General features: G+C 38.5%; 1 protein-coding gene across 1 annotated transcript; it reads left to right on the top strand.

The window, feature by feature from the left end:
* Nucleotides 1-3,593: 3,593 nt before the first annotated feature.
* Nucleotides 3,594-6,298, top strand: LOC110730677 (40S ribosomal protein S19-1-like). The gene is made up of 4 exons (XM_021910497.1): nt 3,594-3,764; nt 4,556-4,646; nt 5,518-5,701; nt 5,953-6,298. The coding sequence occupies exons 1-4, from the start codon at nt 3,681-3,683 to the stop codon at nt 6,023-6,025; spliced, it is 432 nt and encodes a 143-aa protein (XP_021766189.1). The 5' UTR covers nt 3,594-3,680; the 3' UTR covers nt 6,026-6,298.
* Nucleotides 6,299-18,767: the final 12,469 nt, after the last annotated feature.

Here is an 18,767-nt window from a genome sequence, read left to right as displayed (position 1 = left end):
GACGAGCTCTTTCTTTTCTTGCTCGGCCTTTTCCTAGAGCTCCTGAGTAAGACTCTTCTCCTGGGTCACAAGGCGTACCTTTACGCTCGCCAAGGATTTCTCCAAGGTTTCGTATGAGGACATCTTTTGGCGAAGAGGTCTTAGCTCGGCCTTGAGGTTGTTGATGGTCGCCTCCAGCTCGCTATTCCTCTTCTGGGCCGCCTCTAACTGAGCCCGGATAGCGGGGTAGCCTGCGCCTGATAATAAAGAATATCAATGGTCAGAACTTCATTTTGGGCAATTTGAAACATTGCCTTATCACAGTCAGAGGCGGCCATAGCTTTTGCAGCCTTTACCTCTTTGTTCTTCCGGTCAAGCGGCTTGCGAAGGCCGTTCACTCGGAGCAGGGCCTAAGTAAAAAGGGGAACAAGCGTCAGTTTCCAAACAAAAAAGAAAACAGGCGTCCTGGAATTCAAATACTCAAAAAAATGCTAAGTATACCTCAGCAAGGACCCCTGCAATCCCGTCTAGGTCAAGGGTGCCGACACCCCTGACCGCCTCCCTTTCAGCTGGAGGAACGACCTTGATCATAGACTTGGCCACCTCGACCAAGTCAGGCTCCTGAGGGCCGGCTGCATCAAGCATAAACAAACGGATTAGACCTAGTAAAGAAGGGAGCAAGTCTAAAATTTACAAGGATAATTTCATACTTCTAGGTGGCCCAGCTGGAGTTTTAGAAGAAGTGGCCGGCTGTTTCTCAGCCGCCACATGTTTCCTGGCAGAACCAGGAGAGCTCGCAACAGTCGTCCTCCGGGCCTTGGGGTCCGGCTGTTGGGAAGAAGAAGCTCTTGGAGCGTCCGTCTAAAAAAGAAGAAAAGAGTCAGTATATGCATAAACACAACTCCAAAAAGAGGGTGAAAGGTTCGAAGCCCACAAAGGGTGCCCCCTTGTTGGGGGAGTCGGTTGAAGAATGTTGCATGATGGAGGCCCGCAACATGGCCGCCGCAGTCTTCGAGGCGGTAATTTTGCTCATAGCATCCGCTGCAAAAACAAATAGCAAAGTTAATAAAAGTCATAACAAGAAATGCATGGAACAACAGAGTATTCGACAGGCCGGCTACCTCTTGAGCACCGACTGCTGAGGCCACAGGCGGCCAAAAAGTACTCATCGTAGAGCCATTTGAAGCTCGGGACGCAGTGCAGGGGTACTTGCTCTCGTACCCCTGAAGTAGAGTTCACCTTCGACTCTACTTTGAAGAGTCCTTTATCTAGGATCTCTTTCTTAGCCTTGGGGGGAACAGGCGGCATGCTGCGGCCGCCTGCAAGAAGGGGCGGATTCCTGTTCCACCTGTTGAAGCGCTTGTTCAGCTCTGTGTCTGAACTCTCAATGATAAGGAAGGTGCTCCGCCAGTCCTTCCATTTGTTTGCTTTACCTCTCGTCATGAGGTAGCCCCTGTGGCTCGTCAATTGATACCAGCCGGTACCGCCTGCCTTAGGGGTCCGGCTGAGGTAGTTCATGTGGGCGAAAGCCTCGAAGTTCGACTCCACCCCGTGCAGTTCGCACCCGGCCACATAGCCGAGTACGTTGACCCAGGAGTTCGGGGCTAAATGCCATAACCCCAACTCATACCCATCCAAGATCCGCTGAACAGCCGGATGTAGTGGGAAGCGCAGCCCAGCCTTGATGGCCGCCTCGTAGCAGCCAAAGCAGGCACCATCATAACTGGTACCAGCCGGCTAGACGACTGTGTCTTCTGGATCCGGCACGAACACTAAAAAGCCGGGGCCCATTGTGTGGTTTGCGATAAAGCTCTCCACTTTCTCTTGCATGGCTGTGATCCGGCCCCGAGGTACCGTGCAGTAGTAGGGGGTATTTTGTTCTCGGTTAGAGGCGGATGGCTCCGCCCAATCGTCCCCCTTCTCAACTGCGTGAGAAAGCCTCGCCTCTTGTAGGCGACTTTTTTTCTCTTCTGTGTCCAGAGAAGCATGGCCAGAAGAGCTAGACTCGGAATCGTCCTCTGACGAGTCCGAAGAGGACGACTCCTCCCCTCTCCCGGAGGGGCCCGCCTTCTCTCCTTTAAAAGGAGCAGGAGAGAATGTAGAATTGTTAACTGTAAAATGGGAAGGGGTCACTTTGACTCCTCCCTCAGAACTGCCGGCTTTCAAGCCGCTTTGTTTCACTTCCACATCTGGCGCCTGGTTAGATGTTTCACTAATCGGCACCCTGTGGGAGGAGCCGTCTGAGTTTGAGATCCTGGCAGTCTTTTTTGTTCTGGCCATCATGCTCTGCATAGGACACAGATACAGTTGGACTTTGTATAAAGGGCAAAGATGGGTCCAGAAAAGGGCAGGCGGCACTCTTAGTCCTAGATTCAGCCGTCCCCGGTGACCGGCTGATCACTAACCTAGGTCGTGTCGTGTGCTTCCGTGGTGCCATTTCAAAAAAGAATAAAGTAAAGAGAAAATTAAGAGTAAGAGAACCGACGGTTACCTGAACGAGTGACGATTGATGAAGTTCTGAAAATCCTTTGCAGTCGGCTTGTCAGAGCAGGCGGTAGGCAGAAAGAGTCCAAAATGTCAGAGCAAGTTCAGGGGTCCGAATGTTCTCTCACAAAGTTTTCAAGTGTGAAAATGACCGAAGTCAACACTCCTTTATATAGGCGAAGTGAGAAGGCGAAGGGTCACTTCCAGAATTCAAAATTTTGGCGGGAGAATCTCTCGGCCTCTCGCCGAGTGACACCTGTAGCAGGCCGTCGCCTGTTACAGGGCGATACCTGTCACAGGTAACACGTGACCAGTCACGTGCCACCTGTGAGGGGCAAATGATTAGGGGATTTTTCCCCACCAATCACCATCTAACAAGTGGACCAACCAGGTTCCGCCATATGTCCGTCACATGGGCCAATAGGAGCCTGCCACGTGTCAAGCAATGATCCGTCCACTATGGACCAATTACGACACGACACGTGTCCTTCCCATGACACCTGGAATAACCGGTCACCTAGGCCCAACTTCCGTGGGAAGCCCAATCAGCCCAAGGTTAACCTAAACCTAGATTGACACGTTTCCCGAGGTTATAAATACCTCCCTTAATCCTCATTAAGGGAGATTACGCAGATTACATACATTAAACTCTCTCACCTAGAGAGACCCAATCACTTTAATTTCAGCATTAATTACTCCTTAATCAAGTACTAACTTGACCGTCGGAGGCGGATCTCCAATCATCCGGAGCATCCGTTTGTTTTGCAGGTACAGGCGTCCGGTTCCAGTCTCGGAATTGTAACTCTCCCGCAGGACATCAGAAAACCCCGAAACAACACCCGTATCAGTTTATTTTATTTATTCTTTTTTGTATAGATTAATATTAAAGCAATAAATAAAAGAATAAACGGGTATGGCCATATGGGTAAAGGTATTTTGTTTAAATCCGTATCCATATCCGTTTCCATTGCACAAGTAACCAGATCCGGATTCGTCGGCTCCAGGATCCATTGCCATCGCTAAACAAGTACTCCGTATTACGGTTTGGTTACTGAATATGAAGTGTACCCATTAGGCCCATAAGAAGAAGAACCCAATAAAACGAGATAGAGGTTTGTGTCTTTATAAAAACCAAAACAAAACCCTAATAAAGCCTTACTCCCTTTGCCCCCTTCATTTCTTCTGCAGCAGCTGCGAGAGAAACAAACTGAACAACAATGGAGGCCGGCAAAACTGTTAAAGATGTTTCTCCTCACGATTTCGTCAAAGCTTATGCTGCTCATCTTAAGCGCTCCGGCAAGGTTTTCCGCTTCTTCTTTATTGCTATTCTTTTTCGATTTTGAAATCATGATTTTCGATTCAACTTTTCTGATTGATTGATGTTAATTTTATACTTTAAGATTGAGGTTTGATTAAGGAAATTTGTTCGCACATTACTAGAAGATTTTAGCTTCAATTTTTCCCTAATTTAATTTATGTTTATGATATTAGGTGTTCTAAGGATTTCTGTTTGATTAATTTGAAATTTTCGATTAATTTGGAACTAGTTTGGAGTAATCCGAGTTTCATTGGGTTGGAAATGGGTATTTTTCTGTAGAATGTAGGCATTAGATAATCTAATTTGTGTAATTTACACTCTAATATTGCAATTATTTAGATACAGAGGATGTAAATAAGATAAAGAAGCAAATATGCTTTAATAAGGGCAAGTTTAGCCATTTTGGTGACTTGGATTTTTTCTAATACTATAGAATGGCATAAGATCCATTTACACCCTATCATTTCGATTAATCCGAAACGGAGGAGATTATAATAAGTGGTAATGATACTATTATGTTTACTGCATATTTTGAATATGATATATATTACACGATAGAATGATATTAGATGCTATTGTTTATAGCGATGCCCCATTTGCAATTGTAAAAAATCAGCAGAGATATGTGAATTAACTCAATTAAGGCTTAATTTGTTAATTTTTTTTTTATTGACATCATATAAAAGTATGACATTAGATATTAAAGTATGACATTAGATGCTAGTAAAGTTGCAATCTTTGATATGTTGTTTATATGTTGTTTGTACTCTGTAGATGGAGTTGCCTCATTGGACTGACATCGTCAAGACTGGTAAGCTTAAGGAACTCGCTCCATACGACCCCGACTGGTATTACATTAGAGCCGGTAAGTCAGATTTTTTCTGGGCATCTTCATTTGCTTTTCCTCTTGAGATTGAAAATTTGAAGTATGTGTGATAAACTTTATTGAATATATGGTTTGTTCTTTCCCTTGGCTTATTATTTTTAAAGTACTTGAGTGAATGTGGATTTGTAGAGTTTGAAATTGATAATGCCTAGTGACAATGTGTTGTTGGTTTCTTGGATAAGCTGTTGTTGCTGAAGAGAGTAGTGATACCTATTTTTCTTTTCTCTTGGGTAACAAATTTGCTGGTAACCAATTTTTGCTTGTTCTTTTCTAGTGTATAAGGCATTGAAATGATGGATTTATATGTTTTTGATAATGTTCTTTGAACATTGATTTCCTTGTGAAGAAAACAAGAGGAACCACTTTCTATTTAATCCATACTTTAAACAAGATGGTGTAGCAAGGTCTTCATGCTTTTAAGCCTACTCGTAATGCCTATTTTATTAGCTTGACCTTTCACAAGTGCAGAGCTAAAGAGGTTTTCTTTTTGTTACAATTGATTAAAATCATGTGGATTGTGAGGGTATGGTAGCATAATAGGTGCTGTAAAGTAGTAGACCGCGAGTAGATAATAATGGTTTTTAATGCTTTGTTTTTTGATTAACTACTGGCATTATCTCCAGTGAAATGAAAATTGGTGTATACCCTTTTGTAGCTTTGTTAGTCTTTCCATTATTTTTGACCTGTATGTTTCCTTCTGTACTACATAAAAATTCTACGGATTGCTACAGTAAGGTTGTGAATGGCTGTGTATTATATCTCACATCTCTTGAAGAATTTGATATTTGTATTGTACTTAGTACATTTTGTTTTTTGGCAGTTATTAATGGTTGTTCATTCTTTTTGGCAGCTTCAATGGCAAGGAAAATCTACCTGAGGGGTGGACTTGGAGTTGGTGGATTCAGGAGGATTTATGGAGGAAGCAAGAGAAATGGTAGTCGCCCTCCCCATTTCTGCAAGAGCAGTGGTTCTGTTGCTCGTCACATTCTACAGCAATTAGAGGAAGTGAAAATTGTCGAAATTGATCCTAAAGGGTAAGCATTTCTTTGCTATTATTACAATCAGCTGTTAAATCTGAGTGGCTGGTCAATGTGTCATTTTTTGACAAGCTGAGATGTAATACAACCAAATAACCAAGTCAAGCTATTGCTGAGTATTGCCTCCACTCGAAGCGTTACCAACATTATGGATTTAACTCTTATTACTAATTTTATTATTTGAGCTCTTTCATCCAAGATGTAATTGGCTGTCTCAGAGTAAATGACATTTACATTAATATTTGCAGGGGAAGGAAAATCACATCAAGCGGCCAGCGAGATCTTGATCAAGTGGCTGGCAGAATTGGTGTTGAAGTGTAAGAAGGCTGGGTTGCACTCTTACAATTTAAAGCATCAATGGATTGTTTTTTTGACTCAAAAATGAAAACTAGTTGTTGAGGGGCGTAAAGCAGAATTTTACCTATTGTGGCTTATGTTGATTCTTAGTTTTGTGATGTTGTGCTAGTTGTCTTTGAGATTTTTTGTCTGCGGACGACACAAGATTATGAAATTAATTTACCTCATTTTTGTTGTGGTTGTGCTTAACTTTTAATTTGCTTCTCTTTATGATAAACTTAAATCCATGTGACTTTGTGACGCCCTATCTTCATGACCTATGAAATAGCATTACTGTTATTCTTTTCTCATCTTATGTTATGACTGCTTCCTATTAGATTAATTCAGTTGGCAGTCAGGTATTAATTGGCAACCGATAGGTAAAGGTGCCACTTAATGATTTGGCTGATCCGCAGCCTCTTGTGGACACGTAGAACACGACTGACTGTTGAGGAGTTTTGGGACCATGATAATGGATGGAAAAATGAACTCTTCACTAGCTATGTGCTTGAGCAAATGGCTAATATGAAGTTATTCATGATGAGGAGGTTGTAGACGAAGTGTGCTGGAATGGGGCTCCATCTTGAGATTTTTCAACTAGTTCATTGATCAATATTCTGCGAAATACTGAGAAGTCCCCATCTTGAGATTTCTCAATTAGTTCATTGAGCAGAGGCATGAATGGAAGAGTATATGGAAGGTCTTAGACTCCTTTTGCTGTAAAGGATGTGTATGTTTATGTGGCTAACAGTGCAAGATAGACTAATGTCTAATGAAAATAGACTTGTGAGGATGCTTACTACGGACCCTCGTTGCCAAGTTTGTGGTGCGTATGAAGAAACTTTAAGTCACATCTTGCGAGAATGCCTAGCAGCTCGAGCCATCTGGCAATCTTGGTTGGAGTGCGGCTAAATTGTCAACTGGGCTCTCGTGTAGAGAATGGTGGTTATTGCATAATATTGTTTAGCGAGTGCGCAGAAATGAGGAATGGCCTATGGGTTTTGTTGTCACTTAGCTTGTTTGTGGCCTTGTGGGTGTAGCGGTGGAGAAATGAGAGATGTTTCCCAAGAGGTGAAATACCCTTATATCAAGTGGGGTGTTTATTTGGGCTCCCATTGGTGACTTTAGAAGGGTTGCGTAGGTGTCGTATGAAGTATGCTTACCTTGTATACATGAATATGGTTGACAATTGTATGAAGTTAGATTTGACTATAATAACGATAGGGACAAGGGAGTATGTTTTGATTCAAGAAAACCATACAATCGTTTTTTCTTTACTAGTATTTTTTTTTTTTTTTAAAAAAAAATGCTTTTTAAATCAATAAAACACTATTTTTTATTTTATACTACATGGCATGTGAAGTTTCAGCAAAAGGCTACACATACAAAGCTAGTATGTGTAGGCCCACATACAAAGTTTGCCGGCAGCCTCTCATTGGGTTACTTAATGGGGTCCACTCCCACCCAAAAACCAAATTTCAGCCAAAATTTCAAATTTCATATTTCATCCAAATTTTCAACCAGCATATTTTGAAATTGAAATTTATTTATTTTCCTTTTTTTTTGTTAATTATTTATTTATTTGGCATTCCAGATAAAAGGGGGGGGTTGTTCTTCTTTGTCGCTGCCATCTTCTTCAATTACTCCAAATTTAATTTTTTATTTTTTTTTTATTTTTTTTATTTTTTATAACTTCATCTTTTTTCGCTCGGATGTGTAGCCAATTGATTCTGCTGTTCATCCTTTCATATTGAAAGACCTTTTTGTTGAATTTTTATGGAAGCTTTGATGGTGTTCACTCAGAATAATTGAAGCTTTTTTGGTGTATAATCAACAAAATTTACATTCCAAATAATAGTTGTGTCTAGTCTTGAACACTGATTTATGGTCATGTTATTAATTTATAGTGGATTTGTTAATTTATTGTCTAATTTGTGTGTTGTATCCATTAACGATCGACAAATTTTTTTCCCAATGTAAAAAGATAAATTTCCCCCAATGTAAAAAGAAAAATCGTGAAATTTTACATTGTTGGAAAAAATAACATATGATTCATCAATAATGGATAAGATTATAATTGATCTTAATCATTCAATATTCAAGCTTGAAGGATCATTCCGGCGATTAAAATGGCTAAAATGTCGATTTGCAGGGAAGACGACGAAAAGGACAAGTCGACCGCCGTATTTCGAAAATTAATCAGTAACAAATATTGGAAACTTAGTAATACAATTCCTATACCTTGACCACTTGTAAATTGTTACTAAACAATTTTTTAACAAGTACATAAGTGTAAATTATAACGAAAATAATAACTACATAAGTACCGCTTGGTTTCCAAAAAAAAAAAGAAAAAAAAGTACCGCTTGGTAAGGGTGTAAGTGTAATTCACTTACTCCAAGTCTAATTTGTTCCATTTTGATTTAAATGGTCACACTCGTTAGGTTTGTGCCCTGAGTGAGTGGCGAGTTTCTTGAAACATTTTAGGGAACGCCGACAGCTGTCGAAATCGCTGAGAGGGGTGCTTGGGCACGTGTTCATTCCGTCTACCTTAAAATCCCGCCGATCGCCTAACTAAATGCGATCAAGCGTCAGCGTAACAACTTCGTTCGAAAATGAAGCTGTACCGTGGAAACTCCTATTTTTAGCCTAACACACATCGGTACGCTTTATCGTTTAAGCATGGGATCGGAAAAAAAATTGAAATTCGCCAGCTCGAGCAGTTATGAATTCGAGAGGGACCAAGGAATGCGGACGCATTTTATGGTCATCGAGAAACACCTCCACTCGGTTTTCTTTTTTCCAATTAACGTATGCGGTAGGATACGTGTGCCTTTGTATTGAGCCTATGAAAAGTGCGGGGCAACCCCCCTCCAAGTGTGGGCCAACCCCGTGCGATTAGTGCCCTAGCCGTCACAATGTCAACTTTATGTTAATACCAATTAAGGTTTACTGTTAATATAAATTAGATTATGATGCGAATAAAACTCTTTTTTCACTTACACAAATATCTTACTACGGATTGAAATTAAACTGCTTATCAAAATTTATTTTTACAAAATTAAGGATGTATAGAGACTCGATCCCTACACAGTTTATTGTATCAATATGTGAATATTACGGTTGCATAAACTCAAATCAGTAATACCAAATCTTTAGCATCGGATTCAAGCCTATATATGATACGTATTCCATGCGGTTTTCTTTTTTCCAATCAATGTCTGCGGCAGGTTACGTATTCCTTTATATGTAACCGATAACAAGTGTGGGGCAACCCTACCCTGTTCGATTTGTGCCATAACCGTCATGAGCGTTTAATCTGTGCACATGTGTTTACTTCCTGGTAATCTAGTGTAAGGCGTTTCATTCGGAGACTTATATCTATTTTATCTGCCGGTGCTTGCTTAGCCTAAGCTTTGAGTAATCATCTCAATACTTGTCTCCTTTATGACAAATAATTTTTCTTTTTTCTTGAAATTGTGATAGTTATAGCGCGAATTGAACAAGGTAGGGTTGGCCCACACTTATTATTGGCTAAGTAAAGAATATGTTTGAATTTCTCCAACATAGTACAGTACAAGATCCCGTTAACAGGAATCACACCACCAGCCTCTCTCCGGCTGTGAGAAAATAAATTGGTGGGCAACACTGTTTAATTTATTCACTTTATTTTATATATACAAGTAACAAAAAAGATGTTCAGCGAGACAGACGACATCATGTCACTTATTTGTATAATAGTGTCCCTTTTGTAGTATTATTTGCACGTAAATGTCTATGCCAATGTTATATTTTTTATTTTTTTATTGCACCTAAAAAATTTCCAGTTACTGGACTACAAGTATTTTTATCAATCTATAATGACTAGTTTCCGATTAAACCTTATTTTTACCTATTTTCTTTTCCTTTTTTTTATTATTATTTTAATACATATATATATATATATATATATATATATATATATATATATATATATATATATATATATAAGAAATGGATCTCATTTTAAAGAACTCTTTTTACCAACGATTTATATGACGGAAGTAACTACATAAATACCGCTTGGTAAGGGAAATTTAATCGTTTTAGGCAGGTACCGGAAACCTTAGCGTGCCCAACGGTGTGCATACAGTCCGCTGCATGTATTCCATATGGATGGTTTATATTTCATGCCCTTTAGTTGGGAGTAGGCCAAATCACTTAAATGAGCGACGAAGATGATTATCTTCCATGCCATTTAGATGTGGTCACAGTCACGAAAGCTTCGGGTTTAGTATCCCTTTCCCCGGAATTGGCTTAAAATTAGTCCGCGACCAATTTCAATCGATTAATTTCACGAACGCCCCCGTTAACTGCCGTACGAAAGTGAAATGGGTAGTTCGGTAACAGCATATGCTTTAGCGGTAACATCATAAGTGTCGCTTGGTAAGGGACATGTAATCGCTTCATGCAGGAGCGACAATGAGTTCAAAAAAGCAGTGTATTTCGAAGTTCTAACCCAGTCTAGAGGGTCACCACAGTTTGGCCCGGAGGCGTAGGGAAGGCCGTAAAACACCACATCCGCTTATTTCCGGCATACAATAGTAACGAGCGATGCAGGGCCGGCTGCCAAACTAGCCTTCTCACATCCACCCCTAAGTGAGTGTCGAGTTTCTTGGAACATTTAAGGAACGCCGAAAGCAATCGAAATCGCTGAGAGGGGTGCTTGGGTACGTGTTCACTCTGTCTACCTTGAAATCCCGCCGACCCCCTAACTAAATGTGATCAAGACTCAGCGTAACAACTTCGTTCGAAAATGAAGCTGTACCGTGGAAACTCCAATTTTTAGCCAAACACACAACGGTACGGCTTTATCGTTTAAGAATGGCGTCGGAAGAAAAATTCAACTTCGCCAGCTCGAGCGGTTACGAGTTCTAGAGGGGCCAAGGAACGTGGACACATTTTATGGTCATCGAGAAACACCTCCACGCGGTTTTCTTTTTTCCAATTAACGTTTGCGGTAGGATACGTGTGCCTTTGTATTGAGCCTATGAAGAGTGCAGGGCAACCCCCCACCCCCCTACCCCGTGCGATTAGTGCCCTAGCCGTCACAATGTCAACTTTAAGTTAATACCAATTAAGGTTTACCGTTACTATAAATTACATTATGATACCAATAAAAGTCTTTTTTCACTAATACAATATCTTATTTCAAATTGAAATTAAAACTGCTTATCAAAATTTATTTTTACAAAATTAAAGATGTATAGAGACTCGATCCCTACACAATTTATTGTATCAATATGTCAATATTACGATTGCATAAACTCAAATATGTAATACCAAATCTTTAGCATCGGATTCAAACCTATAATATGATACATATTCCACGCGGTATTCTTTTTTCCTATCAATGTCTGCGGCGGGTTACGTACTCTATTGTTTATCCGATTACAATTGCGGGGCAACCCCACCCTGTTCGATTTGTGGCCTAATCGTCACGAGCATTTAATCTGTGCACATTTGTTTACTTCATGGTAATCTAGTGTAAGGCGTTTCATTCGTACACTTATATCAATTTTATTTGTCGGTGCTTGCGTAGGATAAGCTTTGAGTAGTCGTCTCAATACTTGTCTCTTTTATGACAAATAATTTTTCTTTATTCTTGAAATTGTGATAGTTATAGCCCAAATTAAACAAGGTAGGGTTGCCCCACACTCATTATTGGCTGAGTGAAGAATTTGTTTGAATTGCTCAAACATAGTAAACTACAAGATCCCGTTTACGGGAATCACACCACTAGCCTCTCTCCGGCTTTGAGAAAATAAATTGGTGGGCACCGTGGTTTAATTTATTCACTATTTTTCAAATTTACAAGTAACAAAAAAATTGTCCAATGAGACAGACGACATCATGTCGCTTATTTGTATAATAGTGTTCCTTTTGTAGTATTATTTGCACGTAAATTTCTATGCCAATATTAAATTTATTTTTTTTATTGCACCTAAAAAATTTCCAGTTACTGGACTACAAGTATTTTTACCAATCTATAATGATTAGTTCCGATTAAACCTTATTTTTACCAAACTAAAATGATAATGGGTCCCGATTAAACATTATATTTACCGATTCTTTTTTCTTTTTTTTTTATTATTATTTTAATACATAAATATATAATAAATGGATATCATTTTAATGAACTCCTTTTAACAACGATTTAATCGTTTCGTGCAGGTACCGGAAACTTTAGCGTGCCCAGCGGTGTGCATATAGTCTGCTGTACGTATTCCCTAGGGATGCTTTATTTTCCGTACCATTTAGTTGGGTGTAGGCCTAATCACTTATACGAGCGACGAAGCTGATTATCTTCCGTGCCATTTAGATGTGGTCACAACAACTGCAGCTTCTGGATTAGTATCCCTTTTCCCAAAATTGGCTTAAAATTTTAGTTCGCGACCAAGTTCAATCGATTATTTTCACGACCGCCCCCGTTTACTGCCGTTCTAAAGTGTAATGGGTATTTCGGTAACATCATATGCTTTAACGGTAACTACATAAGTGCAGCTTGGTAAGGGAAATGTAATCCAGTGTACCACGAAGTTCTAACCCATTCTAGAGGGTCTCCTCAGCTGGGCCCGAAGGCGTAGGAAAGGCCGTGAAATATCCCATTTGTTGATTTCACGCATACTACAGTAACGAGCGAAGCAGGCCCGGCTGCCAAACTAGCCTTCTCACATCCACCCCTAAGTGAGTGGCGAGTTTCTTGGAACTTTTTAGGGAACTTCGAAAGCGGTAGAAATCTCAGAGAGGGGTGCTTAGGGACGTGTTCACTCCGTCTACCTTGAAATCCCGCCGACCACCTAACTAAATGCGATCAAGCGTCAGCGTAACAACTACATTCGAAAATGAAGCTGTACCGTGGAAACTCCTCTTTTTAGCAGAACACACATCGGTACGACTCTATGGTTTAAGCATGGCATCGGAAGAAAAATACAACTTCGCCAGCTCGAGCGGTTACGAGTGCGAGAGGGACCAAGGAACGCTGACGCATTTTATGGTCATTGAAAAACACCTCCACGCGGTTTTCTTTTTTGCAATTAATGTCTGCTGTAGGATACGTGTGCCTTTGTATTGAGCCAATGAAAAGTGCGTGGCAACCCCCCCCCCCCCCCACCCACCCCTACCCCGTGCGATTAGTGCCCTAGCCGTCACAATGTCAACTTTATGTTAATACCAATTAAGGTTTACCATTACTATAAATTAGATTATGATACCAATAAAAGTCTTTTTTCACTTATACAAATATCTTACTACGGATTGAAATTTTATTGCTTAACAAAATTTATTTTAATAAAATTAAGGATGTATAGAGACTCGATCCCTACACAATTTATTGTATCAATCTGTGAATATTACGGTTTCATAAACTCAAATCTGTAATACCAAATCTTTAGCATCGGAATCAAGCCTATATATGATACGTATTCCATGCGGTTTTCTTTTTTCCAATCAATGTCTGCGGCAGCTTACATATTCCTTTGTAGATGACAAGTGCGAGGCAACCCACCCTGTTCGATTTATGCCTTAACCGTCACGAGCATTTAATCTGCGCTCATGTGTTTACTTCCTTGTAATCTAGTGTAAGGCGTTTCATTCGGAGACTTATATCTATTTTATCTGCCGGTGCTTGCGTACCTAAGCTTTGAGTAATCGTCTCAATACTTGTCTCCTTTATGACAAATAATTTTTCTTTTTTCTTGAAATTGTGATAGTTATAGCGTGAACTGAACAAGGTAGGGTTGCCCCACACTTATTATTCGATGAGTGAAGAATATGTTTGAATTTCTCCAACATAATAAACTACAAGATCCCGTTAACGGGAATCACACCACTAGCCTCTCTCTGTGAGAAAATAAATTGGTGGGCACCGTTGTTTAATTAATTCACTATATAAAAAATTGTCCAATGAGACAAACGACATCATATCGCTTATTTATATAATAGTGTCTCTTTTGTAGTATTATTTGTACGTAAATGTCTATGCCAATGTTAAATTTTGTATTTTAATATTGCACCTAAAAAGTTTCCAGTTACTGGACTACAAATATTTTTACGAATCTATAATGATTAGTTTCCGATTAAACCTTATTTTTACCAAACTAAAAATGATAATGTCCCGATCAAACATTATTTTTACCGATTCTTTTTTCTTTTCTTTTCTTTTTATTTTATTATTATTGAATCCATATATATATAATAAATGAATCTCATTTTAAAGAACTCTTTTTACCAACGATTAATATGACGGAAGTAACTACATAAGTATCGCTTGGTAAGGTAAGTTTAATTGTTTCGTGTAGGTACCGGAAAACTTAGCGTGCCCAGCGGTGTGCATACAGTCTGCTGCACGTATTCCGTAGGGATGCTTTATTTTCCGTGCCCTTTAGTTGTGTGTAGGCCTAAACACTTATACAAGCGACGAAGCTGATTATCTTCAGTGCCATTTATATGTGGTCACATTAACGGCTGCTTCGATTTTAGTATCCCTTTTCCCGGAATTGGATTAATATTTTTGTCCACGACCAAGTTCAGTCGATTAATTTCACGAACGCCCTCGTTAACTTCCTTACGACAGTGAAATAGGTAGTTCAGTAACAGCATATGCTTTAGCAATAACTGCATAAGTGTCGCTTGGTAAGGGAAATGTAATCGTTTCATGTAGGGGCGACAATGACTTCAAAAAAGCAGTGTACCATGAAGTTCAAGTCTAGAGGGTCGCCTTAGCTGGGACCCAAGGTGTAAGGAAGGCTGTGAAATAGCCCATTCGCATATTTCCCGCATACTACGGTAACGAGCGATGCAGGCCCGGCTGCCAAACTAGCCTTCTCACATTCACCCCTGACTGAGTGGCGAGTTTCTTGAAACATTTTAGGGAACACAGACAGCAATCGAAATCTATGAGAGGGGTGCTTAGGCACGTGTTCACTCCGTCTACCTTTAAATCATGCCGACCGCCTAACTAAATGTGATCAAGCGCCAGCATAACAACGTCGTCCGAAAATGAAGCTGTACCGTGGAAACTCCTCTTTATAGCCGAACACACATAGGTACGGCTTTATCGTTTGAACATGGCGTTGGGAGAAAAATTCAACTTCTCCAGCTCGAGCGGTTACGAGTTGAAGAGGGACCATGGAACGCGAACGCATTTTATGGTCATCGAAAAACACCTCCAAGCGGTTTTCTTTTTTTCAATAAACGTCTGCGGTAGGATACGTGAGCCTTTATATTGAGCCTATGACAAGTGCGGGGCAACCCCCACTCCTCCCACCCTGTGCGATTAATGCCCTAGCCGTCACAATGGAAAATTTATGTTAATTCCAATTAAGGTTTATCGTTACTATAAATTAGATTATGTAACCAATAAAATTTGTTTGTCACTAATACAATGTCTTACTTCGGATTGAAATTAAACTGCTTATCAAAATTTATTTTAACACAATTAAGGATGTATAGAGACTCGATCCCTACATATTTTATTGTATCAATATTACGGTTGCATAAACTCAAATCTGTAGTACCAAATCTTTAGCATCGGATTCAAGCCTATTTATGATACGTATTCCACGCGGTTTTCTTTTTTCCAATCAATGTCTGCGGCAGGTTACGTATTCCTTTGTATTTAGTCGATCACAAGTGCGAGGCAACCAACCTTGTTCGATTTGTGCCCTAACCGTCACGAGCATTTAATCTGTGCACATGTGTTTACTTCCTGGTAATCTAGTGTAAGGCGTTTCATTCGGAGACTTATATCAATTTTATCTGCCGGTGCTTGCGTACCTAAGCTTTGAGTAATCGTCTCAATACTTGTCTCCTTTATGACAAATAATTTTTCTTTTTTCTTGAAATTGTAATAGTTATAGCGTGAATTGAACAAGGTAGGGTTGCCCCACACCTATTATTCGTTGAGTGAAGAATATGTTTGAATTTCTCCAACATAATAAACTACAAGATCTCGTTAACGGGAATCACACCACCAGCCTCTCTCCGGCTGTGAGAAAATAAATTGGTGGGCACCGGTGTTTAATTTATTCACTATATAAAAAATTGTCCAATGGGATAGATAACATCATATCGCTTATTTGTATAACAGTGTCCCTTTTGTAGTATTATTTGCACGTAAATGTTTATGCCAATGTTAAATTTTGTATTTTTATAATGCACCTAAAAAATTTCCAGTTACTGGACTACAAGTATTTTTACCAATCTATAATGATTAGTTTCCGATTAAACCTTATTTTTACCAAACTAAAATGATAATGTCCTGATCAAACATTATTTTTACCGATTCTTTTTATTTATTTTTTATTTTTTTATTTTATTATTATTGAATGCATATATATATATATAATAAATGGATCTCATTTTAAAGAACCCTTTTTACCAATGATTTATATGACGGAAGTAACTACATAAGTACCGCTTGGTAAGGTAAGTTTAATCGTTTCGTGCAGGTACCAGAAATTTTAGCGTGCCCAGCGGTGTGCATACAGTCTGCTGCACGTATTCCGTAGGGATGCTTTATTTACCGTGCCCTTTAATTGGATGTAGGCCTAATCAATTATACAAGCGACAAAGCTGATTATCTCCCGTGCCATTTAAATGTGGTCACACTAACGGCTGCTGTAATACCCCGTATTTTTATGTATTTTTATAAAGTATTTAAGTATTAATAAAATGTATTGTTAAGGGCTCAAGTATTTTAATTAAATATTTTAAAGGGTAAAATATTTTAAATATAAGGTTTTATAAAAGTAAAATATATTTTGGGCCAAACGTTTATTAATTATTGGGCAATGTAAATTATTCCTACATACTCTTATTGGAATAACCCACTCCAAAACCCATAACTTAAGCCCACATTTTTTAAGCCCAAATTTAACACTACACTCTCTACTTTATAAACACCCGATGAATCCCCAAAATTTCCGACTAAAAAAGGTTAGTCTTTTTTTCTTTCTCCCTTGTTTTATTAATTTGTGTAATTATAATTATTGATTTATGGATTTTGATTTTATTGTTTGAAATTAATTTAATTAGTATCAAATTGTATTTTTGATGATTAACTTTATAATTTTCAGATTTTGTAAATTTATAACCTAGGGTTTTAATTATTGAAAATAATGATTTTAGAGTTTTTATGAACAATTGATTTAGGACTTTTATAGTAATGATGTTTTGAAAATTTGGTGATTATAACTACTGATTAGTTTAACTTAATTCCAGATTGTTTTGAACACGTAAATTCGTTTTTAAATTATTAGATTTCCGTTCGTTAATATTAATCCCGTTTTAATCCCAATAAGGTTCTGAACTCATTCGAGTTTGATAAAAAAAAGTAGTGTTTTTCGTGTGGAAACAATGTTCTAAGAAAGACTCATTACCTTTGGTATAGAGCACCACCCTCTCGTGGCCAAATTCAGCCTCTAAATATGATTTTCGGGTAGTTTTGATTTTTAACGAAGTTTTTTTTATGCTTTAAATTTTATCCTTGAGTTTAAAGGGTAAGAGATAATTTAATGTTTCTATGGATAACTTAATTATAAAGACGTATTTTGATGAAGTTTTAAAAGGGTTTTTAATTAGTTTAAAATGCTGGAAATTTTTTTAAAGTAGTATAATTGTTATTTTAATAAAAGGGTGTGATTACCCATTAAAAAGGAGTTTAATTAGGAGTTTTTAAATAATTTTCAGATTATTATAAGTTATTTAAAGTGAGCTTAAGTTGCTGGAAATTGTGTATACAAGGGTAATTAATATAGTATTATTGTCTCTTTATGTAGGAGACTTGGTTCGAGAATTGTTGTAGAGTACTCGGTTATTTTAATTATTTGAGGTACGTTCGCGTACTCAGTACATTTTGGTGATGTAGTATCATGCTAGGTTTGATTTAAATTAATTACAAGTAGTATCATGCTAAGGTCTATGATTGGAATTGTGAATTATTGGTGTTGGTGATTGAATTGTGAAGCATGAAGTATTTGTGATGGTTTATGGATTGGAAAATCATATTTTTGGCATGATCATATGGACTACACTTTTATGTAGGGCATGTTAGAGTGCATGTTTAATTAAACTACATGTTTAATTTGGCTTGGAATATCGAAAAGGAATTTTATTATGGTTCATATAATTTTCATTGATGCTTTAAGCATGAGGAAGGAGCTATATAAGTGTCTATGTACACGAGGAATATATTGTATGTTGGTGCCTTTGTGCACTTAAGGTGTTTTTAACACCGAGGGATAGGATTTTTGGCGCTTTATGCGTTTAAGGTGTCTTTGACACTGAGGTAGAATTAAAAGGGGTTCAACGTTAAATAATATGTGGTCACTAATTATTCAAGAATTAAATTGGTATGTTTGGTTGATTGAATAATTATTGTTGATTGATTTATTATGCTTTGAGAGTCATCACCAAGTCCAATAACATGTAAATAATGTAAAGTGAAAGAGATTACCCAGTAAAAGTCTTGGAACGTATATACCTTGAGTATGAACAATGGGAGGAGTTATGGGGTTTTATATTTAACCATAACTTCTAATGGAGTACAGGATGCTGTACATTCCTTTTTATTTATTATTATGCGCAGGAATTCCGCCACCTTTGAGTGGTTTTGTCGCTGGCACGGTTAGCTCCCGTGTCAATTAACCTCAATTTATTTGGGGGAGGTATAGTTGGAAACCCGTTC

Source organism: Chenopodium quinoa, unplaced genomic scaffold (genome assembly GCF_001683475.1).
Source record: "Chenopodium quinoa cultivar QQ74 unplaced genomic scaffold, ASM168347v1, whole genome shotgun sequence".
Classification (NCBI taxonomy): Eukaryota; Viridiplantae; Streptophyta; class Magnoliopsida; order Caryophyllales; family Amaranthaceae; genus Chenopodium; species Chenopodium quinoa.
The sequence above is the reverse complement of the archived record's forward strand: the minus strand, read 5'-3'. Positions and strand labels throughout refer to the sequence as shown.

What these genes read in the sequence shown, in the direction of transcription:
- LOC110730677 (XM_021910497.1), top strand. Translation starts at nt 3,681, where the DNA reads ATGGAGGCCGGCAAAACTGTTAAAGATGTTTCTCCTCACGATTTCGTC. An exon ending in ATCTTAAGCGCTCCGGCAAG is followed by an intron (nt 3,765 to 4,555) that starts GTTTTCCGCTTC and finishes TGTACTCTGTAG; the next exon opens with ATGGAGTTGCCTCATTGGAC. An exon ending in GTCGAAATTGATCCTAAAGG is followed by an intron (nt 5,702 to 5,952) that starts GTAAGCATTTCT and finishes TAATATTTGCAG; the next exon opens with GGGAAGGAAAATCACATCAA.